The sequence below is a fragment of the Microcaecilia unicolor genome, chromosome 9 (assembly GCF_901765095.1).
Source record: "Microcaecilia unicolor chromosome 9, aMicUni1.1, whole genome shotgun sequence".
Lineage (NCBI taxonomy): Eukaryota > Metazoa > Chordata > Amphibia > Gymnophiona > Siphonopidae > Microcaecilia > Microcaecilia unicolor.
Window position 1 is genome coordinate 162,408,151 of NC_044039.1, and position 26,885 is coordinate 162,435,035.

Consider the following 26,885-nt stretch of genomic DNA (forward strand, 5'->3'; position numbering starts at 1 on the left):
GTTCGCACTCCCGGGGCTGACAGATCCCTTCGTCCTGTCCCAATCCTCTCTGTGAGGGAGAGAAAGACTTAAACTGCCCTGACCACTCTTCAACTCGGGTACTGACAGCCTCTGAGGAGGGGGGTGGGAGGCGGAGGGAGGGGAGGGGAGGAGGAGGGGCAGGTCTTGGAATTCGAAGGGGAGGGGTGCCTGGAACTCGGAGGAGAGGGAGGGAGGCAGGTAGGGGGGCGTGGAACTCGGAGGGAGGGAGGCAGGTAGGGGGGCGAGGAACTCGGAGGGAGGGAGGCAGGTAGGGGGCATGGAACTCGGAGGGGAGGGGGCCTGAAACTCGGAGGACGGAGGGAGGGAGGTAGGGAGGGGGCCCTGGAACCTTGCTAGCGCCTGTTTCCTTTCTGTTGGAAATAGGCCTCTTTTACTAGTATATATATATAAATAAATAAAAGGAACAGTGGGGAATCTCCAGTAGTGGTGACAAGGGTTAAAAAGATATATAAAAGACCTCTAAAACACATATATGCATGGGCATCTAAAAAGAAGCTGAAACTATAATAAAATAAATTCATTAAACACAAGCTAACAAATCTATCTCATTGTTTAAACCATGTGGATACACTGTATTAAAACTAAAAATAAACCTCTGTTCTGTTCTCACAAGAATCTTATCAACATCCCCGCCTCGCCTGGGTAGTTTTGGTTTATGAATCACACAGAACTTATAGTCCTTAAATTTGTGACCCAACATTATGGAGTATTCCACCAAAGGTTTCTCCAAAATTCTTCTCTTAATAGCACTCTTGTGCTCTATAATTCTCTTATTTAATGTTCTCTTTGTCTTACCTATATACATGAGGTTACGTGGACAAGTACATGCATATATCACACAACTGGACTGACAATTGAATAAGTGTCTTAAAACGTATGGTCTTTTGCTAGCTGGATGTATGATAGATATTGTTTTATGGTTAGCTGAACAAACTGAGCACTTCCCACATGGATAGTGGCCAAGGGGAGTCATTCTCTTTCTTGTATATCCTGCCTATTAAAATCAGATGATACCAAAAGGTCCTTCAAGTTTTACCCCTCTTATAGGCAATTAAAATATCTTTACTCATAAAAGCATCATTTGTCTGTTCTAGATACCAATGTTTTTCAAAATTTTCATAATATCATTAGAAAGGTGATTGACCTCTAAAGCACAATCTACCCCGTCTCCATCATTTGTTTCTTTTTTTTTTTTTTTTAGAAGTTCCTCTCTAGTATACTGTTCTGCTCATTGAAAAACCCTCATCTTTAAAACGATTGGGATAATCTCTTGATTTAAATCAATTTTTAAGATCCAAAGATCACTCTCTATATTGATGCTTATCTAAACAGACTCTCTTAATCCTTAAAAACTGGCTGAATGGGGGGGTCACGTGATGCTTTAAGGCAAGGCAGACGGTGGTTTTCGCGATCTCCAGGCCCCGACTCGATCTTTCAGAAATAAACCCTGCAAACTACAGGCAAACCTGCCACAACTGTGGAATTGCGAGGGGAGATTATATGGAAAAATTTTTTGAACTCCCCGAACCAACCAATGGCGCCCAAAAGCTCTAAGAAAGAAAGAGAGAAGCCGAAACCGGCGGGCGGCGCGGAGGCGAGTCCGAGTACGCCGCCAAAGGACTCTACGGCTTTTTCGGCGGAACAGCTGCGGCAACTGGCGGAGGTAGTTGGAGTGGTGGTCGAACCTAAATGGGACAAAGTATTAGAACGCCTCGTGACGATGGAGGCGCTAATTACGGATACAACAAGGAGGACGGGCGAGCTCGAGCAGCGGGTATCAGCAGTGGAGGAGTCTCTAATCCCTAATATGCAACAGCTTAAAGAGATCGGGAAAAAAATGGAGTCTGTAACTGAAAAATTGGATGAATTAGAGAACAGGTCTCGTCGAGCCAATTTAAGAATTGTGGGCCTACCGGAATCGGTGGGTGCGTCGGTGCTATCTTCAGTGCTGGAAAAATGGCTGGCTAAAGAATTTGCTTTTATCTGACCACGCGGGGCCCTTATGCTTGGAGAGGGCCCACCGCGTGGGCAGACAGCAAGATGGCCGACGCAACCCAAGGACAGTAATCCTGAAAGTACATAATTATGTACATAAAGAGGAAATTCTAAGGGGATTTCGGATTGAAACGGAATGAAACTAAATTTGATGGCAACCAATACTCATTTTCCAAGACTACTCTGCAGCTTTGCAGGAGAAGAGGAAGCTGTTTACACCATACTGCAAAAAGCTGCACGAAATGAGCACCCAGTTTATGCTGGCTTACCCTGCAGTGCTAAAAGTCAAGGACAATGGTCAGTGGAGAACCCTTGGAACTCCTGAGGAGGCACAGAAGTATGTGCAACAACTGGAGCTGAAGGACCGGGACGCTGCAGGCAGTGGCTGAACTGCATATAGTCCAATGCACTGGGCCACTCTGATAAGGACTAGAACACTAAGTTGCAGGGTTGGTATATTGTTTAAACTGCATTAGGAGTCGGGTGCAGGGAGACAAGGAAAACCCCTGGGACCCATTCCAATGGGCAATACATGTGTGGGTTTAAAGGGAAGGGAGGAAGGGGTGGAGGGTAGGGGGTGGGAGAGGGATGGAAGGGACAAGGGTGGGGGGGAGGGGGGAGGGGAGAGAGGGAAGGGGACTAGGTTAGTGGGGAGGGAGGGGAGGGAGGGGGAGAGGGTTACATGGATGTGCACCAGTGCTGTGGGAGTGAGTAAAGGTAGGAGAAGGGGGATATTAGTAATGAATCATATGGTTGTACTGAAAACCCCTGCTCTGTATGGAAGTTGGATCCCCTTGGGGGGAGGGGCTGGCCCCCGGGGATGTTTGAGAATAGTAAAATCTGTCATCCTAACTATTGAAATTTTGGCGACTGGCTGATTGTTCTCAGGTAAAAATAATCTCCTGGAATGTCTCTGGAATTACATCCCGGTGAAACGGTACAAAATATTGACACAGTTGAGGCGCAGGGTGCCACCATTGCTTGTCTCCAAGAGACCTAAGCTTACGGACATGGAACACAAAAAACTAAAGCAGCAGTGGGTAGGGGAGTGTTTTTATTCCTCTTCAGGGGTAAGAAAAGTGGGGGTGGCCATTTTAATTAAAAAGGGGCTCCCATGCCAGTTTAAATTAATTCACAAGGACGCTGAGGGCCGCATAGTGTTAGTGCAGATGAACTACCAGGGCCAACAGTATTATCTGTGCACGATTTATGGCCCAATGAATATAGTCCAAGTTTCTTTCAAACACTCACTGCCCTGGGCCTTCAATATGCGGAGCTCCATGGATCTGGGCGGGGGATTTCAACCAAGTACTGAAACCCTGCCTGGATAGATCTTCCCCTAGGGCTTCCGGGGACCGGGGGGAGGGAAGGACATGGGAACGCTTTTGCCATCAACTTCATTTGGTGGACCCTTGGCGGGTGCATAACCCCACACTAGAGATTATACACATCAATCTAAAGTCCACCAAACCTGGTCGAGAATTGATTACATACTGATCTCCCAGTCTTGGTTCTTTAGGGTTCAGAGGGCTGAGATAGGCCCATTAGCTGTCTCTGACCATGCAATGATTCTGGCTGGTTTTGGATCTGGCTGTGGGTGTAACAGGGGCACGACCATGGAGATTTCCGTCCTTTTTACACCAAGACAACAGTTCATTGAAACACTTACAGACAAAATGGCAATTTATGTTGACACTACGCTGACTCATGTGATTCTTCAATTACTTTTTGGGAGGCCTCTAAAGCTGTAATAAGAGGAGAGGTGATTGCTTTTCAAAGTGCTAGGGCCAAGAGAATGGCGGCAGGGGTGTTGCGCCTGGAAGGGGAGTACAAATTAGCAAAAAAAAAATTTATTGCTGATCCTTCTAGGATTCATAAAGACAAGATGGATGCCTCCCTGGTGTGCGCTTAACTCCCTTCTTCATGAACAAGCGCAGAGACATCTATCAGCGGGTCGCCTTAGGTTCCAATGCTTTGGAAACAAACCGGGTAGACTCTTGGCGAGGGTGGCACGGTCTCGAACATTCCACGCCAGTTATCCCCAAGATTATCAATCAGCGGGGGTCACAAGTTTCTACGCCACAAACTATTTTGGATGGGTTCCGAGATTTTTTTGAGGATATGTATGCCACAGGGAATTGTGAACGTGGGCCTTTGTTGAGGGATTATTTAGACGATGCAGGGATGCCCAAGTTGAGGGTAGAGGCCCAACAGGCTCAGTCTAAACCACTCCAGGGGATAGAAGTGCAAAAAGTCATCAAGAAACTAAAGCTGGGGTCTGCCCCAGGGGTAGATGGTTTCTCAAATGAATACTATAAAATCATGGCACCCCAAATATATGGTCCTTTAATAGATTACTATGATGAAGTGATAGACCGGGGCTCATTTTCTAAGGGAGCAAATGAAGCACTTATTACCCTGATTCCTAAACCTGGCAACCACTGGACCAGATGGAGTCCTATAGACCTATATCCCTCCTCAATGTGAATATAAAATTTTGGCTAGGATACTGGCAGACAGGTTGGCAGCCATATTCCATCTCTGGTGGGGGAACACCAAGTGGGCTTTGTACAAGGCCGTCACGCAGTTACCCCATGTGCGGAAGTATTGTTGGCAACGGCCTATGGGCAGGCTACAGGTGACCCACTACTTTTAGTGAGCCTTGACGCAGCCAAGGCCTCGATAAAGTCAATTGGGACTATTTGTTCCAAACCCCTCGAATATATTGGGGTGGGAGGGAGGCTTTGGCTGCAATAAATACGCTTTATCGGGACACCACGGCACGGGTTTCTGGTTAATGGACTTCGTTCGGACGCTTTTAAAGTGGCAAGGGGTACCAGACAGGGGTGTCCCCTGTCCCCATTATTGTTCTTATTGTACTTAGAACCCCTCTTGCGCACCATACTAAAAGATCCTAATATAAAAGGAGTAACATGTCGCGGGAAAGAAACAAGGGTACTTGCATTCGTGGATGATCTTTTTTTGACCCTCACTCATCCTACCATCTCGGTCCCCCACCTAATAGAGGTTATAGAGGAGTTTGGTTTTTTTTCTGGTCTTTCTCTAAATTTACATAAGTCAGTAGCTCTCCCAGTTCAATCTGCGGTGAGGGAGGAGTGGGTGGGAGACTTCCCGTTCCAATGGGCAGAGGGGGTGGTCAGATACTTAGGTGTGCTAATCCCATCGGATCTTTCCCGGTTAGCTGAGATAAACCTCGGTCCACTGAAAGATAAGCTAGTAACAACACTGCGGGGGTGGAGGGGGTTACCCCTATCACTACAAGGACGAATAGCTCTATATAAAACATGATCCTGTTCCCCAAGTGGACATATATTTTACAAATGCTCCCGTTCATTCTGAGTTGTAAAGATGACACATGGCTTCAGGGACAGCTTAATGGGTTCTTATGGCAAGGAAAGAGAGCACGTATTGGGATCAAGACATTGATGCGGCCGAAAGGGAAAGGGGGACTAGGACTTTTGGACCTGAAATTATTCTCGATAGCCAGTTGTTTGCGCCATCTGTCGGACTGGTTCCGATCCACTGAACACTTTTCATGTACTGGGATTGAGACTGCTCTGACAGAACCACTACATTTTGCATATTGGTTACAGGCGCCAACAAACCAGTTACCCCCTCTGGGTCCTTATAAATACATTTTGAATCCTTTAAGGAAAACATGGCACTGGATAAGCAAAACCTATAAATGGGATAGATCGGTGTCGCCCCTGTTGCCAATCCGGGGTAACCTGGCATTCCCAGAGGGAGGGTCGTCGACCCTATTTAAAAAATGGGCAGCGAGAGGGATCCGGTTTCTATTTCAGGTAGTAACAGAGCAGGGGTTAATGAAACCGTTTCAGACCTTATGTGAGGAATTTGGTCTGGAGGGGGGCGATACATTTGCATATCTACAGCTAAGTCATTATGTCCGTTCGTTGCCGGCCGGTTCCCTGGCCAGGGGTGTGTGGGAATTGCAGGACGATTTGTTGGGGTTGGAGGCGCAGCAGAGAACCCCACTGAAATACTACCATAGCTGCTTGCGAGACTCTCTAACACCATTGGACACTACTCTCATATGCGATAGATGGTCCAAAGAGCTTCGTTGGTGTTTGACATCACAACAGCTGGAGATTTGTTTGAAATCGTCTCAGGGAGTGACTGAGAATGCAGCATGGACAGAGATGAACTACAAATTCTTGCTGCGCCTCCATATTTCGCCCCACAGAGCTTTCAGAGCAACTTTGCGAGAGTCAGATGATTGCCCTAAATGTGGGGGCCCGGGAGCATCCCTGGGACACATGTTTTGGTCATGTCCATTGGTGCGTTCATTTTGGCTGGCAATGAGCGGGCAGGTGTCGGGCATGTGGAAGGTACGGTGGAGGCCTACTCCAGGCCAACTATTCGATGCCTTTCTGGTGCAAGGGCTGCTACCAGAGGGCCTGAGGGCTTTTTTAAGGAGAGCTGTGTTGATGGGGAAAAGAACAATTTTGCAGCAATGGATCACACGAGAGGCCCCCTGCACATCACACTGGCGTAGCGCCATGATGCAGTGCTGTTCAGTGGAGAAACAGAGGATCCGGGACCTAGCCTCTGCAAGGGGAGACCATTTTTGTAAGGTTTGGTCACCGTTCTGGGACTCACTTACTTCCACAGCAAAAAGCAGGATTTTGAATTGTTAGGGGAGGGTGGGGGGAGGGGTATCAGTTGAAGAGTTTGTTTGGAAGCAAAGGAAGAGGGAGGGGAGGGGGGGAGGAAAAATGAAAACCATAGGTTCAGCATATGTTTGAGCAGATTTGATACTTATTTCTTTGTTAGATAACAATCTCTCTGTGAAAGGGTTTTTGTTTTCTCAATGTTGTGGTTACAATATCTTGCATTGTATGAAGTTGTGCAAATAAACAATATTCAAAAAAAAAAAAAGAACTGGCTGAATGAAAGGTTCTTTTTGAGTGGTCTACTATGATAGCTGGTAAAATGAAGTAGCTTATTAACATCTGTTGGCTTCCTATATATGTCTGTGTGAAATGTCCCATGGGGTATGAAATATCCAAAAATGCAAGTTTAGAATTATTGTATTTTATCTTAAACAATATTCTCATTTTGCAAATTGATCCATTGAAACCTTCTGCTCAGTGTGCTGCTGCGGCTAAGAAAGCAAATAGAATATTAGGAAAGGAATGGAAAACAAAAATGAGGATGTTATAATGCCTTTGTATCGCTCCATGGTGCGACCGCACCTCGAATATTGTGTTCAATTCTGGTTGCCGCATCTCAAAAAAGATATAGTGGAATTAGAAAAGGTGCAGAGAAGGGCGACTTCCCTATGAGGAAAGGCTAAAGCGGCTAGGGCTCTTCAGCTTGGAGAAAAGGCGGCTGAGGGGAGATATGATAGAGGTCTATAAAATAATGAGTGGAGTTGAACAGGTAGATGTGAAGTGTCTGCTTACGCTTTCCAAAAATACTAGGACTAGGGAGCATGCGATGAAGCTACAATGTAGTAAATTTAAAACAAATCGGAGAAAAGTTTTCTTCACTCAACGTGTAATTAAACTCTGGAATTCGTTGCCAGAGAATGTTGTAAAGGCGGTTAGCTTAGCGGAGTTTTAAAAAAGGTTTGGACGGCTTCCTAAAGGAAAAGTCCACAGACCATTATTAAATGGACTTGGGGAAAATCCACTATTTCTGGGATAAGCAGTATAAAATGTTTTGTACTTTTTTGGGATCTTGCCAGGTATTTGTGACCTGGATTGGCCACTGTTGGAAACAGGATGCTGGGCTTGATGGACCTTTGGTCTTTCCCAGTATGGCAATACTTATGTACTTATGAAAGAAACAGAATGGAATCTCTTGAGCAAGTACTACTCAAGCAGTGCACACACACTGCACTAAACAGAGCCACAAACAAGGGGTCAGAAGACCCTACACACAGGCACCAAGAAACTGAAGGGGAAAAGACAACCCCACTTAGACTCACATGGTAGAAACCACAAGGAAAAGACAAGAAAACCACACAGGAAGGCAGCACCAGACTGGGCTTAGAACCCCAGCTATCAATAAATAGTCCTAACCAAGTCAAACAGACATCACACAGAGAGGTTTCTCAGGGCTGAGCTAGTAGTCACAGCAAACAGAAAAACCACCCACTCAAACAGAATCAAATAGAAAGGATGCACAGGACTGTGCTAGTAGACACAGCTAAACAGAAGAAGCAATCCACTCAAATACAACCAGAAACCTCACAGAGAGAGAGAACTCAAACAGAAAGCACACAGGGAACTCTCAAGACAAGGCCACACAAAGGAACACTCATGGCTATGCCATACAGAACTCAAGGATAAGGGAAGCCACTCATAAGAATACACAAGGCTGGCCACGCAGCACTCAAGGGTAAAGGGGAGCCAACTATAGGAATACACTCTAGGCTGTACCATACAGCACTCGGGAAAAGGGTAAAGGGAATCCACTCATAAGAATACATGGGCTGACCACAAAGGACTCAAAAGTAAAGGGCAACCACTCATAAGAATACACAAGGCTGGCCACACAAGGGTAAAGGGAAGCTGCTTATAGGAATACACAAAACTGTGCCACACAGCACTCAAGGATAAGGGAAGCACTCATGAAGGAACACTAGCTGTACCATACAGCACTCAAGGGAAAAGGGAAGCCACTCATAAGAATACACAAGACTGTGCCACAGAGTCAAATAACAGACACTAGAGACAAAGGGAAGAGCAAGCAAACAGGGAAAGATGCCTTTACATACACAAATCAGATAAGGAGCAATGCTCACAAGAGTCAGAAGTCAGACCCAGCAGACCAAGAGTTAAAGCAGGCTAAAGGGAAGAGCTGCTTCTAAAATACATCAGAAAGAAGCAGGGCTTACACTGCAGTCAAAGGTTTAAAGCAAACAAAGGAAACAAACAACAATGTTCTTACCAGAACTCAGCCAGGAAAGGAAGGGAAAAGCAGGCAGAGACAGAGTACACCCAGTGCACGGGAGCAAGGTAATCAGGGAAGCAGCTAGGCTATGGAAGCAAAGTAATAAAGAAAAGCAGCTAGGCTAGCAACAACTGGCTCTCTGAACAGTGAAAGGTAACAAGGGAAACCACACAAGGAAACAAAACAGGTTTAAGCTAGAGAGCCTAGAAACAAGAATGGAATCTATACAGGTTCAAACTAGAACCACAAACAGAACAGGACTTTGCAAGAAGAGCAAAGTTAACAGACAAGTAATCCATACAGGTTTAAACCAGAACAACACACACACAAAAACAGAAGAGGGCTTTGCTTGAAAGCAAACAGGAAGGTAATCCATACAGTTTCAAACCAAAACCACTCACACAGGGCTCAGGGCTGTGCCCAAAGACACAGATTAACAAGACCAGTTCCCTCAGAAACACACAACAGTACAACAAGAAAAAGGAAAATAGACCTGTTGCAAAGGCAACGCAGGAAAGCTCCCTGGATCCTTATAAAGGAGTAGGCTGATGATGCCACAAGTAGGAAATGAAGCAGAAGCAGGGAGACCAAAGCGAGGCTTGGCTTCAGGGACACCAAAGCGAGGCTTGGCTAACAGGAAGAACAACAGGAAAAAGGCAGACTGGAGAGGGCACAGAGCTAGATACAGAGAAACAGTAGGTCTGAACATAAGGGCATGGCCACAACCATGACAAGTGCCAAGATGTAGGCGCCATAATGGGGTGCTTTTAGCACCAATTCTATAATAGGCTTCAGGGTGCACCAAAGCCATTACAGAATGCTAGTACAAAGCCACACCAGCACATCGAAATAGAGGCACCTACTTAGAATAGGTCAATGGTTGGTGTAAGTTGGTGCACCTAAGTAGGCCACAAGCAACTGACAGTAGTCTACAAGTTGGGTCTGTGGCCTAGTGACATGCCCATGGCCCACCCATACTCCACTCATGCATACACCCAGAGTTACATGCTAAGCAATTTTGACATGCACATGTGTAATTGTCAATTATTGTGTATAAGAGCTATTATTTTATAACATTAGGCATGCCGTGCATGCCTGCAGTTATTTTATTTTCGTTACATTTGTACCCCGTGCTTTCCCACTCATGGCAGGCTCAATGTGGCTTACATGGGGCAATGGAGGGTTAAGTGACTTGCCCAGAGTCACAAGGAGCTGCCTGTGCCTGAAGTGAGAATCGAACTCAGTTCCTCAGTTCCCCAGGACCAAAGTCCACCACCCTAACCACTAGGCCACTCTCTTTTTCCCTCACTGTGGGCCAGTATTTCCCAAGTGTAGTCCTGGAGTACCCCTTGCCAGTCAGGTTTTCAAGATATCCACAATAAATATGCATGAAAGAGATTTGCATATACTGCCTCCATTATATGCAAATCTCTTTCATGGATATTCATTGTGGATATCCTGAAAATCTGACTGGCAAGGGGTGCTCCAGGACTGGACTTGGGAAGCACTGCTGTAGGGCACTGGATGAACCTGGGCTCTCTCTAGGGCCAGTCATCATACTAAGCAGTGATGAAACAATTAAAGATGCCCAACCTGGCCAAATGCTGTCAAGCTCCCCTTCTCTTCAGGTACTCTAAGCACCACCTTCATGGGGTAATACTGCAACATCTCAGAAGTGACAAGAGAAAGAAAGAGCAGACAACATCTACAAGAGCCTGGCAAGAAAATGAGCTACAGAAAGGACCTTATCTGTAAGTTTAACACTTGAAAGCAAATTACAAGACAAGGCCAAAAACAAAATCCCTGTTGGACTGGTACAATTGCTGGTGAGAGATGAGCCTACTTTTTGGCGTTGGCATATGCAGACAGATTGAGGTCAATATCGATCAGTAGGGGCTGGTTCTTCTCAGGCTTCTTTTGCTGCTGCCTATTTTTAAGCTTCTTCTTTTTCCCTTTTGGCTCTTCTGCCACTGCTTCTTTTTCACCATTTACTTCGCCCTCATCTGCTTCCTCTTCAGATAACACATATGGGTTTCTAGGAAAATACCAGAAGACACTCAGCTTTTCTTTACCAACAACATGGTAACAAGTCTGGGCTCTTACCATTATGCTTTTATGGACAATTTTATAAGAGATCACCTATGTGTGAAGGCCAAGTAGTGCCTGCTTTGAGCACATTTTATAGACACACAGGCTCCTATAGCAAAACCACAGAACTCACGCCTAGATTGAAGCCACAGACATTTACACCTGCTCAGGAGCAGGCATAAATGTCTGCATGTAAAGTATGTGTATACATTATTTCTAAATCTAATCTAAAAAATACTTTTATACTGCAAATATCTTATCAGTTCTATGTGGTTTACATGTAAAAGGAAACCAGGCATGCCTGGAAAAATACATTAAAAGCAACCAAGCAAAGATTAAAATGAATAAAAGATAATTATACTATCTCCATTCCTAATACAGAACTTTTTCAAATAATTACTACTAATAATAATTTATATAGTGCTACTAGACGTACACAGCGCTGTAGACATTGTATGCAAGTACTTTCTCTGTCCCTAGAGGGCTCACAGTCTAAGTTTCTGTACCTAGGGTAATAAAGGAATAAGTGACTTGCCCAAGGTCACAAGGAGCTGCAGTGAGAACTGAACCCAGGTTGCCAGGATCAAAGCCCACTGCACTAACCATTAGGCTACTCATCCACTTACATTTTTAAAAATTTCTGAAACAACAGAAGGTTATTAAGATGTCTAAGAGTTGAAGAAAGGTCATTCCACAATTTAACTCAAAGGAGTTATTGCAAAAGAGAAAGAAGACTGGAACATTTTCTTATATCTAATAGACTTAAAAAGGTAAATGCAACATCAAAATATCCTTCAACTGTATAATGTTATCAGAGTTAGAAAACAATGCACATAAATCGCAGTTCAACCTGTACTCCACCCTGAACACGCCTAAATACAGGTTACATAAAAATACAGGCATTTTTGGCACTGCACATAACCACTGGGATAATTTTATAACAGGTCTTTACATGCAAAAAATCCTTTATAAATGACCTCATGCATACATGCTCACACTCTCCCTCATTCTATAACATTAGCACCTAAATGTAAGTACTAGTACTTATATGCATAAGTGCATGTTGGGTGCTAAGCTGTATTTTATAAGTGATGTGCGCAACTCACTTGGTGTGTAAATGCGAGGAAGTGTATGTGTGGGCGGAGCAACAAGGTTTTATGACAGGAGATGGCATGATGTCAAAAAGTTGAAGCCACAGCTTTTTTATTTGAAAGCTTCCCATAATAAACCCAAGTTTTTTTTTTGTTTTAAATCTGGAGGGGGGGGGGGGGGTCCTGGAGTGTGAGCTGTGTTCCTGCTGTGGGTGCTGGCATTCTGAAACGGCAGACTTGTTTTTGGAGCCATGGAAGCCTTGATTTTTGTAGGGGCCAGCTTTAAGAGAGACCTCGGCTCTACCTGAGACTTGGGGCCAAGTTGTGGGGACTCCCGTGGCTCCAAAAACAAGTCTGCAACTCCGGAGGGCCCACACCCATGGCAGGACCGCAGCTCACCCCCCAGGACCCCCCCCCCCCCCCCTTCAAGGTAAAAATAAAAACCCTTGGGTTACATATGGGAAGCTTTCAAATAAATAAAAAAAAGCTGTGAAATTAAAAAAAACCCACACCTGGGATACCTCTCTCCTGCAAAAAAATACAATCAAAATGAGCTATTGATAGCTGAAAGACTAAAGGTAGAACAACAGTAAAGATTGTTTCATGGAATGTGGGGGGTATAAACTCTCCAATTAAGCACTCTAAGATTCTGCAAACATTGAATAGACATAAAGCGCAAATAGCCTTACTTCAGGAAACACATCTAAATACACTGGAGCATAGTAAATTACGTCGGTGGTGGGTTGGTGAGATGGTAGATAGTCCAGCACTGAATAAAAAAGCAGGCGTGGTCATACTGATCCATAAAGGACTACAATGTGTATTGAATAATAGGATTGTTGACTCACAAGGCCGATATATAATACAACACATCACACTACACAATAGACCACTTTTGTTGGTAAATGTGTATGCCCCAAATCAATGATACAAAATTTATCCGGACCTTGATTAAACAAGTGAAGAGTTTTGGCCAGCTCCCAATAATTATGGGAGGAGATTTCAATATGGTTTTCGACCCATTGTTGGACAGCACAGGCCCCTCACGAGTCAGACCAATGAATTATAACAGAGGCATACCATGGATATGCTCGAACTTAGATTTGGTGGACTCTTGGAGGTTGTTACATCCGGGAGAGAGGGATTATACCCATCTCTCTAGAGCCCATGGAACGCAATCCCGGATAGATTACTTATTAACATCACAGAATAGTACAACGTTTCTTACTCAGGCAGAGATAGGCCCAACACAAGTATCAGATCATGCATTGATCTGGATTACATTAGAATGGAGCAGTGAGTCAGAACGACCATTTTATTGGAGATTTCCGAGAGCACTGTACATTCCACTCCTTCATAAAAGATAAATGGAAGGATTATGCTGAATTAAATAAAGACAGCTTTCACTCAGACCCAATACTCTTTTGGGAAGCCGCCAAAGCTGTGTTGAGAGGACACATTATCTCCTATTCTGCCCATAAAAAGAAAGTAAAGGAAGCTGAAATGTTAAGACTGGAAACAAAAGTGCGGAACCTCAGACAAATATATGGACAAACACACTCCATTGTCCATAAGAATCTATACATAAAGGCACAAATAGAGTTAAACCATTTGATTCAAACCCGAACACAACAATCTCAGGTATACTACAAATACCAAATGTACAAACATGCTAACAAGCAAGGAAAATTATTAGCGAGATTAGTACACCAAGAGGGAGGCAAAAGATGGGTAACATGGATTCAAGACACACAGGGCACAAATTATCATACGAACAAAGAGATTAGTAAAGTCTTTGAAACCTTTTATGCCCAGTTATATGCCCCACCGGGGGACGAAGGACTAGAGGCAATAACATACTTAGCGGGGCAAAAACTTCCACAACTTACGAGAAGGCAACAAGATGTCCTGGAAGCGGAAATTACGGAAGACGAAATTAGTTGGAATATAAGAGCCAGTCCCCTATATAAAACACCAGGGGTGGATGGGTTTACAGCGGAGTGGTATAAAATTTTAGTGGAAGACATTGCGCCTTGTATAGCTAAGGTATTTAACTCACATGTTTTGAGAGGAGAGTTACCAAACTCGTTGAAAACAGCGCAGATAATTATATTATTAAAACCAGGGAAGGATCCAAATCGGGCAGAATCTTATAGGCCCATCTCCCTGATATCTTTCGAAGCTAAATTGCTTGCAAAGATTTTGGCCAATAGGTTAGCTAGGTATCTACCACAATTGATATTAGATCCGCAGGTGGGATTTGTCCGGGAGCGCTCCGTGGCAAAGAATCTAAGGAAGATACTACTGGCATTGGAACAAGTCAAACATGTGAAAGCCCCCTCACTCCTTATTAGTTTTGATGCACACAAGGCATTTGATAGAGTGAGGTGGGACTTCATGTTTGGAGTTCTGGAGGCATATGGAGTTGGAGGTTTCTTTACAAAGGCCATACAAACTTTATATAAGAATCCGGTGGCAGAGGTATCGGTGAATGGAGTGATCTCTCAGCAATTTCCGATAGCCCGGGGGAAAAGACAGGGGTGCCCACTCTCGCCTCTTTTGTTTGTAATGGTGTTAGACCCCTTAATTAGAGATATTATGGGCCTAGCGACAGTACAAGGAGTATGTTTAGGAACTGAACAATTCAAGGTCTCTGCCTTTGCGGATGACCGACTGGTTGTACTTCAGAATCCGAGAGAATCTCTACCAGCTCTTTTGGAGATATTTAAGGAATATGGTGAGTTTTCTGGATTCTGCTTGAATTTAGATAAATCTGAGGTCCAGCCCTTGTGGATGTCTGAAGAGGAATGGGCGCAGCTCAGTTGTACCTTTAAGAGAACAGATGGCTCTTTTAAGTACCTTGGTATACAGCTGCCAGGAGACCCAGCACAATTATACCAATTAAATATAGCCCAGCTATTTGAACAAACAAGACAGATGTTAGGGAGATGGGCTAACCTACCAATATCACTGTCAGGGAGAATTTCTCTGTTCAATATGATATTATTTCCAAGGTGGCTTTATTGCTTTCAGATATTGCCAATTTATATGATTAAAAGAGATTGGAAAAAGTTGATGGGCCTGCTTTCCAAATTTTTTTGGAATAAAAGACGTCCACAAATCAAATGGCAAAACCTGCTAGACCCATGGAATAGAGGGGGCTTTGGGGTTCTAGACTTACAACGCTATAACAAGGCATGTTTGCTTAGACATATAGGGGACTGGCTTTTGGGAACCGCACACTATACACCGAGGATGATGGAGGAAGAGTGGGTACACCCCTTGAAACTCCATTACATGCTGCAGGCAAAGTTAACTGAACTACCAACACACCTACGGAGGAACATAGTGATTCGTCCCCTTCGACTGGTTTGGAGGGACTTGGGCCAGATTTTGAAGTTTGATGAGCACCACAGCACACTCTTGCCAATAGTAGGGAATGGAGGATTTCTCCCGGGTATAGAGGGTCAGAGATTTAAAAGATGGCAGCAAAAAGGGCTTATTCTCCTACAGGATATTACTGAATCTGATGGTAGCATCAAAAAATTGGAGTCTTTGGGAATTGGAAATATGATGTGGATGGATAAATTTGCATACCAGCAGATATCCCATTATGTTGCCAGCCTCCCATGCCAATCTCTTGCTATTGATGTACCTAGCATGATAGAAACACTGTTTGATATGCCTACTGAGAAACCCATATCTATCTCCTTAATACATAAACGGCTTATGCACAGCACTATACATAGAACACTACCACACCTGCTGGAAAAATGGACAGCGGATTTACAAAAAAACATCACTGCACAAAGGTTGTTATGCAGCATGCGACAAATCCCGCAGAAAATAAGTAATGCAGATTTGAGAGAGTGTCAGGGCAGAGTGTTGTTTCGAGCATATACCTCCAAATTTAGATTGTATAAAATGGGAGGAGTTGATTCACCACAATGTGGAAAGTGCGGAGGGCCGCAATGTACATACTTTCATGCCATATGGGATTGTCCGGTGATAAAACAATTTTGGGAAAGGATATGTAATTTCATGGCACGTATAATGAATCAACATATATCAGTGGGCCCAGAACAGGTATTGTTGGGAGGGGAGACGGTGGGGGGGGTACTGGTGCTGCCCATCATAATCTCTTGCTATATAGAGCATTTTTAATAGGGAAAAAATACATCTTAGCCAATTGGATCCACCAAGAGGCTGCTACTTATTGGCAATGGCGTAATAGACTGCATGCGTTACTATTAATGGAACTCTGAGAAGTGCAATGGAAATTAAAAAGACAAAAAGAGTTTTACTTATTTTGGAAACCGTACATACAAGCATTGGCTCCACGAGCACGCAGTTTTGTTCTCAACCGATTAGGAGGCCTTTAATGAAAGGGGGAGTGATATCCGCTACAAGCTGGTGACAGTCAATCTCAGTATAAAGAACTCTTGACCTTTTTTTTGGGGGGGGGGGGGAGGGAAGGGAGAGGAAGTACGGGTAGGAAAAGGGGGAGGGAAGGAAACAGGGGAGGGGGAAGGGAAGAATAGTTAATAAAAAAAAATGACATACGTGTACTTATTTAACATAAAGAGGGATTAGTTCTGTATGTAAGACCTTCTTTAATCATAAAGTTATTATGTAAATACTATAGCGAAGGGAGTTACATTGAAATTGTTAATATACAAGAAGAAATGATGCTGTAACAAAGAAGGATAAGACAAGAGATATTGGGGGAGGGAGGGGCTATAGAGGGGAAGAAAAATGAATAATTCATACAGACTTATGGTTGTAATGATTTATTGATTGTTCAATAAAAATTGTTTTAAACTAAAAAAAAAACTCACAAGTTTGATATTGTTTTCATTAGCGTCTTCAAATATTTGGGGTCACATTGCCTGGTGACCCTAAATGGTCACCCACAGAATGGAAACGGAGACGTGTTTCGGCGAAAAACGCCTAGTCTGTTTGTTGTGTAAACCAAAGAATGGAACACCATAAATGAGGTAGTCAAATCAAGCCTTTAAAAAGGCTAATAAAAGATGAATGTGCTTAAAAAAACAAATCATTCAAAACTGGAGCTGAAAACAGCCACAGTGTCACTAAACTAACAGCATGGAGGCAGCAAACACTGCAGCTGTTTTTAAAGGCTTGATCTGACTACCTCATTTATGGTGTTCCATACTTTGGTTTACACAACAAACAGACTCCTGAAGCAGGCGTTTTTTGCCGAAACACAGCTCCGTGTCGAGTCTTTTTTAATTTTCATTGAATTAAACATTTTATTACTCGTACCCACGGTGTCTTGGGAGTGTCGTGTTGATCTCGCTACTTTTTTGCTGTTCTTTTATTTTTATCCACGTAGCCGATCCTGTTTCTCCACTCTTTGTTGGTTTTTGTTTTCACCCACAGAATGGGCCAGATAGGTTCATGCCGTCTCCTGTCATAAAACCTCCTTGGAGCGGAGCATGGTTGAGGCACCCACTTATACAGCGCTGTTACATGCTAAATTGCTGCATTTAGATGTGAGCCTTTTTGCCTGCTATTGGTAAGTGGGCACACCTCAGTGTAGGCATGCAGATGTTGACCTACACTAATATTCTACAACAGAATCTAAGATAAGCACCCAGATGCCGTTACAGAATTAGCGCTCAGCAGGCTACTACTACTACTTAGCATTTCTATAGCGCTGCCAGGGTTACGCAGCACTGTACAAGTTTAACATGGGGAAGGACAGTCCCTGCTCAAGAGAGCTTACAATCTAAAGGTTACAAACTATGTAGTCAGTGTAGGTATCATGAATTGGGAAGGTGGTTAGGCGCCAAAAGCAAGGGAGAAGAGATGGGCTTTAAGTAAGGACTTGAAAATGGGCAGGGAGGGCGCATGGCGTATGGGCTCGGGAAGTCTGTTCCAGGCATATGGTGATGCGAGGCAGAAGGGGCGGAGTCTGGAGTTAGCGGTGGTGGAGAAGGGTACAGATAGGAGTGATTTGTCCTGAGAGCAGAGGTTACGGGTGGGAACATATGGGGAGAGGAGGGTAGAGAGGTAATGGGGGGCTGCAGATTGAGTGCATTTGAAGGTTAATAGGAGAAGCTTGAACTGTATACGGTAGCGGATCAGGAGCCAGTGAAGTGACTTGAGGAGAGGGGTGATATGAGAGTATCGGTTCACGCGGTAGATAAGACGTGCGGCGGAATTTTGGACAGATTGAAGGGGGGATAGATGGTTAAGCGGGAGGCCAGTGAGAAGAAGGTTGCAATAATCAAGACGAGAGGTAACGAGCGAGTGGACGAGGGTTCGGGTGGTCTGTTCAGAGAGGAATGGGCGAATTTTGCTAATATTATAGAGGAAGAAGCGACAGGTCTTAGCTGTCTGCTGGATATGGGTAGAGAAGGAGAGGGAGGAGTCGAAGATGACTCCGAGATTGCGGGCTGAAGAGACGGGGAGGATGAGGGCGTTGTCAACAGAAACGGAAAGTGGGGGAAGAGGAGAAGAGGGTTTGGGTGGAAAGACAAGGAGCTCAGTCTTTGCCATGTTCAGTTTCAGATGCCGGTTGAACATCCAGGCAGCGATGTCTGAAAGGCAGGCTGAAACTTTGGCCTGGGTTTCGACCATGATGTCGGGAGTGGAGAGATAAAGCTGGGTGTCATCCGCATAAAGATGGTACTGGAAACCATGTGATGAGATCAGCGAGCCCAGGGAAGAGGTGTAGATCGAGAAAAGAAGCGGTCCAAGGACAGATCCTTGGGGAACTCCAACAGAGAGCGGGATGGAGGTGGAAGAAGAGCCATTAGAATATACTCTGAAGGTGCGTTGGGAAAGATACGAAGAGAACCAGGAGAGGACGGAGCCCTGGAACCCGAATGAGGACAGTGTGTCAAGAAGTAAATTATGATTGACGGTGTCAAAGGCGGCAGATAGGTCGAGGAGGATGAGGATGGAATAGTGACCTTTGGATTTGGCAAGGAACAAGTCGTTACAGACTTTAGAGAGTGCTGTTTCTGTCGAGTGTAGTGGGCGAAAGCCGGATTGAAGCGGATCAAGGACGGCCCGAGAGGAGAGAAAATCAAGGCAGCGGCTGTGGACAGCGCGTTCAAGTAATTTGGAGAGGAAGGGTAGAAGAGAGATAGGGCGGTAGTTGGAGGAACAGGTGGGGTCTAGGGTTGGTTTTTTGAGAAGTGGTGTGACTACAGCGTGCTTGAAGGTGTCAGGGACAGTAGCAGTGGAGAGAGAGAGGTTGAGGATGGGACAGATTGAGGGGTTAACTGTAGGAGAGATGTTGGTAAGCAGATTGGTGGGAATGGGATCAGAGGAACAGGTGGTGCACTTAGAGGAAGAAAGAAGGCGAGAAGTTTCCTCTTCGGTTATCTCAGGGAAGGAGGAGAAGGAGGCCAGGCTAGGTTGGTTGAGGGAGTGGGTTAAGAAGTCACAGGGAGGAGAAGGCTTGGAAGTGAATTCAAGGTTTATCTTCTGCACCTTATCGTGGAAGTAATTAGCTAGTGTTTGAGGAGACAGTGAGGGGGTGGGTGGGAGCGGAGGGCACTTTAAGTAGGGAGTTGAGGGTGGCGAAGAGGCGACGAGGGTTGGAGCCAAGAGAATTAGTTAATTGAGAATAATATTCCTGTTTGGCAAGGAATAGGGAGGACTGGAAGGAGGATAGCATGAATTTGTAATGGGTGAAGTCTGACAGGGTGCGAGATTTCCTCCAGAGTCTTTCAGCAGATCGGGTGCAGGAGCGAAGGTAACGGATGCAAGGGGTTAACCAGGGCTGAGGATTAATGCGCTTAGTGGGGCGAGAGACAGATGGTGCTAGGGTATCCAGAGCAGTGGAGAGAATTTCATTGTAGGCAGAGACAGCCATGTCGACAGATTCGGAAGACGAGATGGAAGGGAAGAGATTGGAGATGTGAGAGGATAGGGTACGGGGGTCAACGGCCTGGAGATTCCTGAAGGCAGTGGTTATAGTTGGGCGAGGGGGAGGGTGATGAAGTGTGAGGGTGATTAGGTGATGATCTGAGATAGGAAGGACTGAGGTGCAGAAATTGGAAGGTGAGCAGGAAGAGAAGAGAACGAGGTCGAGACAATGGCCATTACGGTGAGTAGGGGTGGTAGAGCATAGTCGGCATCTAGGACCCAATTTGTCAAATTGGTGCGCACCCATTCACTGCCTGGCTGTAGGGGTGTTCAGGAGAGGATCTGGAAGGAGTGTAGCCAGAGTAATGAAGTCCATGCATAGGTTATACATTTTGCATACTTTGGCCTGAGCAACTTGTACTGTAGTCACAATTTTGTCAGATTTTGTGCTGGCATTTGATAAAGATACATAAGAACCTACAGGGCCCTTTATGTTTCGAGGTTTTTAAGGACGACATAAGAAAAAAATACACAGCCAACATGATAATTGTACATTGAATAAAATATCACATCTTCCACAAGAAAAGACAGTAGTAATACACCCATAATCCCCCCACCGTCCATAATACAAAGAAAATACTGTGATAACATTCCAGAAACTATCCCATAATACAAGTCATAACTGATAGCACACAACCGCATTACGAGGCTTTGTGATATTTTTGCAATTATTTTGTGGTACTCTGTGTGTTAAGTGTTTTTGGGTTATGTCATGTGCAGGGAATTGGCATGGAAAGCATTTTGTTGTTAGCACGCTGCAAATACCATGTGCCAATCGTCACTTTTGCAGCTGGTGCAGCACCATTTACTACCTCCTACATAGGAGGCCCCAAGTCCTTCCGTGCTAACTCCAAGCAAAGTACCACGCGGCAGCTGCAAATTTATCATGGCACCTGTAGCAGTAAATGCTGGGAATGCTTCCCAAACTTTCCATGTTAATTTTGCAGCTACTACATGGCAAAGTCCCATGGTAATATATTGGTACCAGCGCTGTAGTTGTAAACATCTATAAGTGGTCGTTGTATTTTATGTTATCAAAGCTAGTCCATTAAAGTAGTGAAGTTTGTGAGATATACATTTTTATTTTTTGTATTTAATAAAGTCAGAGCTATTTTGGCTCATTTATCCTAGTGGCAGTTTTTAAAAGATACAGTGTGGCAGACTGTGGCAAGTGATTGATATCATTGTATTGCTGGGGTTTTGAATAGCCAATGGTCAATCACAATAGATTATCTAATGACACTTTGCTACATTGCTGTAATCAATAGCTGGGGATATTTTTATTTTCTAGGTTGTCACTATTTAGTGTTCCCCTTTTATTTGTTGAGTATATATGTGGGGTGTCACGAAATGCCTAGCCACCTGCCTGGGTTACCCCACGGCCACTTAGAGGGTCTATACCTAGCACAGCTCAGGTAAGGTCTGCCTGCATCTGCCGCTCATGCTCTACACTAGCACCCTCCTCCCACCGACTGGGTCACAACCGCCTCTGGGCAAGTCTCCCACTCTCAAATTATCCCCAGTGATTTCTAGGTTACTGGGGCCCAACACACAAACCACCAGAATTCTTTATCAGTCCAGACAAGCAGAGCAAACAAACAATTTTGTTTATTCTCATAAAAATATTTTGTTCACTGAACAAAAAATGTGCAATTAGCAAACAATAAAAGTAACTGAAATATGGATCAATTATAAAACTAACTAAACATTTGCATACTTCCTAGAAAAGTACCTGGGAAGATCAGGATATATAACTGTTTGTTTTCAGAACCTCAGCAAAGAGATTCTGCTCTCTTTCCTTCCTGGCTAGGACTGAAGGCAAAATCAGTACACTCTAAAGGAAATGAGCTCCTGGGTCAATCAGAGCCCAGTCAACAAGATTTGAAAGTATACTACAGCTTGCTTCCTGCATATGTCAAAGAAAAAGAAAATTCAGGGGGTCTTTTACTAAAGGCTAGCTCAAGTTATCTGCAGCAGGTCCCATTTTATTCCTATGGACCCTGCTGCAGATAACTCAATCTAATCTTTAGTAAAAAAAAAAAAAAAAAACCTTACTTCCCTATAACAGCTTTACAGCAAAGAAACACCACCTGCTCACCAAACAGGAGAAATACACTTCAGGACATAATTAAAATAGAAAAATACCTAATACATTTTACAGGCTTAAAACACACTGTTTATTCACATGGGGGCACATTGTTTCCCTGGTTTTTTATTCACTATTTGGGTTTCTGCCAGGTACTTGTGACCTGGATTGGCCACTGCTGGAAGCAGGATACTGGGCTAGATGGACCATTGGTCTGACCCAGTATGGCTATTCTTATGTTCTTAATAGAAGGATCACAGCAAGCAGAGTGACAACATGAGAAATGAGAGAACATGTAATACGTTGCAGTGAACTGACAATTTCTCTCCATATTCCTGGTTGTACACTTACTTCAGCAACATTGTGATGTGGTTCTCTTGCAGCTTTAACTCTTTCACTGCATTGGCCACAGGGTCCCCCTGAACCTGGGCTTCCTTCACAATCATTCCAATTTCTGTCCAGTCTATCTGGTTGGCTAAGGCACTCCGTACCACTTGGACTGCTCTGTCCACAATCTCAAGATTCATTTCAATCAGCTCGCCTTTCACCTTATCAATTTCCTAGAAATACAACTATTATTAGAAATTCAGAAGAATGCCCAATATTCTATGCAAAGCAGTATATGCAAATCTATCTCATGCGTATTCACTGCACATATCCTGTGGGTCCCCCAAGACAGGTCTGGGAAATCTTCTCTACACAGTCTTATTTAAAAATACCTCTTAATCAAATTAAATCTCTTTCAATGTACTAGAATTGAAATATTTCACTGGGAACCAAAAGCAATGTCTTGGTCTAAAGCAGAGGCGGGCAACCTTGGTCCTCGAGGGCCACAACTCAGTCAGGTTTTAAGGATTTCCCCAAAGAATATGCTTAAGATCTATTTGCATACAATGGAAGGAGTGCATGCAAAAAGATCTTATGCATATTCACTGGGGAAATCCTGAAAACCCGACTGGATTGTGGCCCTTAAGGACTGAGGTTGCACAGCCCTGGTCTAAATGGTAGAAAGTGCCCACAGAGAAAGCAGGTGCAAATGTCTGCAGCTACCTCAATATCCTTAAGAAAAGGATGTGCGTAGAGAACCTGTGGGAACTGGTGCAAAGGACTTGCTGACATTGTGCCTACCCATGAATATTTGAAAACAGCCCCCAAAGTCTCTCTAGTATTGGTTTATTTTATTTTGGTTTCTAAAGTTTGTATGTATGTGATCTGCATTTGAATTTGACCTTTTTCTACAAAAAATGAGAATATATTTAAAAATTCAATTCAATTACAAATTATGGGGTCTTGCTACTTTTGGGATTCTGCCAGATACATGTAACCTGGACTGAGCACTTTTAGAAACAAGATACTGAGTTAGATGGTCCTTTGGTCTGACCCAGTCCGGCAACACTTATGTTAATACATGAATTACATACATTTACATGTGGTTTTATGTTATTTAAATATCACTGATTGTGTCATAGTTTTAGAATTTCACCTTAGACAGGCTCATTCTTGGAAAGGCGAGAAATAAATTTCACAAATATACAAAAAGCATTTGTAGACTCTACCTGAGACTGATGAAGAGATTCCAGTCTTTGCACATGATCTTTACGCACATTTTCCAGTTTCTTCAGGGCTTGTTTCTCCTGGAAAGAACCAACGAAAGAAAGGGTTAAGTGCAGAAAACCCTCACACCAGAATGACTAACACACCTTTCTTCTTGCTTATTGATAGAAAAAAATACAAAACCAGGACAGAGAGCAGTTGGGGGTGGGGGGGGGGTGGGGAGGCAGTATTCCTTTCCCACATGACCGACATCCCTCTCCCTTCCGTCCCCAGGTCTTGCACTCCCCCTCCCCGACTCTGGCATCTCCCCCGTCTCTGTCACCCCCCATGTTTCCCTCAAAGTTCCTTTCTCCATACAGGGTCCTGGAATAGGCTGTCTGCCACTGACCGGACCCTTCTCTATGCCGCAGCCCGCCCCTTTCTGATGTAACTTCCTGCTTCCGCCAGGACTGGCCGCGGCAGACAGAAGGTTCCGGTAGGCAGCAGACAGCCTATGCCGGAACCCTGTATGGAAAAAGGAACTTTTGAGGTAAGTGGGGGGGGGGGGGGGGGGGTGAGAGCTGAACCCGGGGAGAGGAGAGAGAGGGAGATGTTGGACCTGAGGAAGGGAAGGAGACAGAGATGTTGGACCTGGTTGTGGGGGAGGGGGCAGAGATGGTGGAGCTGTCAAGGGAGGAAACAGAGATGTGCTCCCAGGGGAGGGAGAAATGTTGCATTGGGGTGGGGGAAGAAAGATGTTGGATCTGGAGAGGAGAAAGATGTTGGATCTGGAGAGGGGGGGGGGGGAGAAATGTTGGATCCAGGGAGATGGAGAGATGTGGGATCTGGGGAAAGAGGCATGACCCTTATTGCCCAGGGGCCCAGATCCCTGTCAGTCCACCCTTGACAGAGATGCAAAGAGACAGATCTGCTTCAGCATGACAAACATTCACACACTGTTTCCTATTTAGGGTGTGATTTATGAAGGGTTTCCTTCAATATATATTCAAGGGAACAACCTTCTATGAATCAGGCCATTGTGGTTTACATGTATCAAAACAGACTGGGGAAGCTCTGGCACATGAATTGTTCTCAGGGAATTTAAAGGATATAACAACCACAAAAAAAAAAAAAGTGTAAGAAAAAATTAAAAAGAAAATTACACATTGGTAAGTCTACCGATGTCTCCTGAGTTTGTGCTTCCCTTGATCCTATGCACAGTCAAGTGACACGGCCCTTTCATGGCATTCAAGATCCAGGCCACTCAATGTTCTGCTATTGATGCCTGTTCTGCTCTCTGTAGTGCTCATGGACTTACAATGATCACTCTTTATTACATTTTATTTTATTACCATATTTCTACACTTCTCTGACCAAACAATAAAATTTATCAAGGCAACACTAAAATGTGCCAAAACCTGAGAACGGAGCAGAAGGAAAATACATAAAACTGCCATCACCCCACTCATGAGATCATACCTGCTGCAACGCCTTCAAGTCGATCTTCTGACCTTCTAGCTTCGAGAAAAATTCATCCACTGCCTGAAGGGAAACACACATCAGAAACAAAGCTAATCCAGCCCTCAAGAGCAAATCAGGAACCTGCACTGGGAAACACCTGGGCAGGTTTCAGCTGGAGGCAGATATATATGCTGGGATTTCAGCAGATCATTGCTCCCGGAGTGAGTGAAATACATAGCAAGAGTGAGAGACTGCAACTTCTGTAGCCCAGCAGATAAGGGAGCTGCATTCATAATTCTATAATGGAATCTGGACAAGGGCCCAATTTTCAGACCATGACAGTTAGCTGAGCTGCCTCCCGTGGTCGGTGCTCAGCTTGGATATTCAATGCCGTGTCGCTTCTGGTGACCGGCATTGAATACCTGGTTTATTTTTGGCCAGGTTAAACATAACTGGCCAAGCCAATATTCAGTGCTGGACAACCGTTTAAACCTGCCAAAGATACACCTGCTATTTTAGCAGCCTAATTTGGCCACCAAACGTAGCTGGTGATGCGCTGAATATTAGCGGATAGCTGTTTATATCACACGATATCACCAGTTATCTGCTAAGCACTAACCGGCAATATTCAGTGGAAGATAACCGTCAATCTCCCACTGAATATTGCCAGTTAAGTGCCATTTAACCGGCCAGGAGCCCTTGCTTGCCAGTTAAATGGTTTTAAATAAATATTGGGCGGCAAGATTCTATTAAATCAGCATCAACATGCCTACATTTAGGAACATCCACTTATGTCATGACAACAGCAGACTAAGTGGGCATGCCTAAATGCGGCATTTTAGCATTTCACTTACAGTATGTGCTAAGCAGTGCTTTTTTTGTGCCGGTACATGCCGGTATGGCGTACCGGCACCTTTTTCCTCAGGTCCCGCTCCCGCGACTCTCTCTCCCCTCCCCTGCCCTCCCAGTCCAGTGATTCTCTCTCCCCTCCCTGTCCAGCATGTCCCCTCTCTCCCCTGCCCTCCCCAAGTCGCGGCAAACTGGTCCGGAAGTGAAGGCAGCAGTGAGGCAGGCACACAGCAGGCAGGTTCGTCTTCATCTCCTCTCGTGTTGCTTCCCTCTCAACGCGTCCCGCCCTCGAGGGCGGGATGCGCTGAGAGGGAAGCAACGCGAGAGGAGACGAAGACGAACCTGCCTGCTGAGTGTGTGCCTGCCTCACTGCTGCCTTCACTTCCGGACCGGTTCGCCACGACTTGGAGAGGGGAGGGCAGGGGAGAGAGGAGACTCCCTGGATATGAAATGGAAGGGAGGGCAGGGGGGAGTGGAGACATGCTGGACATGGAGGAGAGGGCAGGGGGACAGGAGACTCGCTGGACATGGAGAAGAGGGCAGGGGGGAGAGGAGACATGCTGGACATAGGCAGGGGAGGGCAGGGGAGGGCAGGGGAGGGAGGAGAATCACTGGGCATGGGTGGCTGGGGGGGGCAGGGGGAGAGGAGGGTTGCTGGACATGGGTGGATGGAGGAAAGGGCAGGGAGAGAGAAGAAATGCTGGACACGGATGAAGGGGAGGGAAGAGTGAGGAAGGAGATGAGGGAAAAGGAAGAGAGGAGAAAAACTGCACATGGATGAAGAAAATAGGTAGAAGCTGGATCCACTGGACAGTCAAGTCTGCGGAGTAGGACCCAGCTTTTACTTACGGATGTAGGGCAAGAAATGAAGAAGAAAGGCGGAAAGTAAAGAA

At 44.8% G+C, this 26,885-nt stretch overlaps 1 protein-coding gene across 3 annotated transcripts in view; it reads right to left on the reverse strand.

Annotated features, from left to right (window-relative positions):
• NEMF (nuclear export mediator factor) overlaps positions 1–26,885 on the reverse strand; it is a 132,372-nt gene that overhangs the window by 70,819 nt on the left and 34,668 nt on the right. For all 3 annotated transcript variants that reach the window (XM_030214074.1, XM_030214073.1, XM_030214075.1), the window contains 4 exons: positions 25,162–25,224; positions 23,706–23,783; positions 22,501–22,709; positions 10,823–11,014 (listed from right to left, as the gene is read on the reverse strand). In XM_030214074.1, the coding sequence (XP_030069934.1) occupies positions 10,823–11,014; positions 22,501–22,709; positions 23,706–23,783; positions 25,162–25,224 (542 nt within the window). The remainder of the gene's footprint in view (positions 1–10,822; positions 11,015–22,500; positions 22,710–23,705; positions 23,784–25,161; positions 25,225–26,885) is intronic.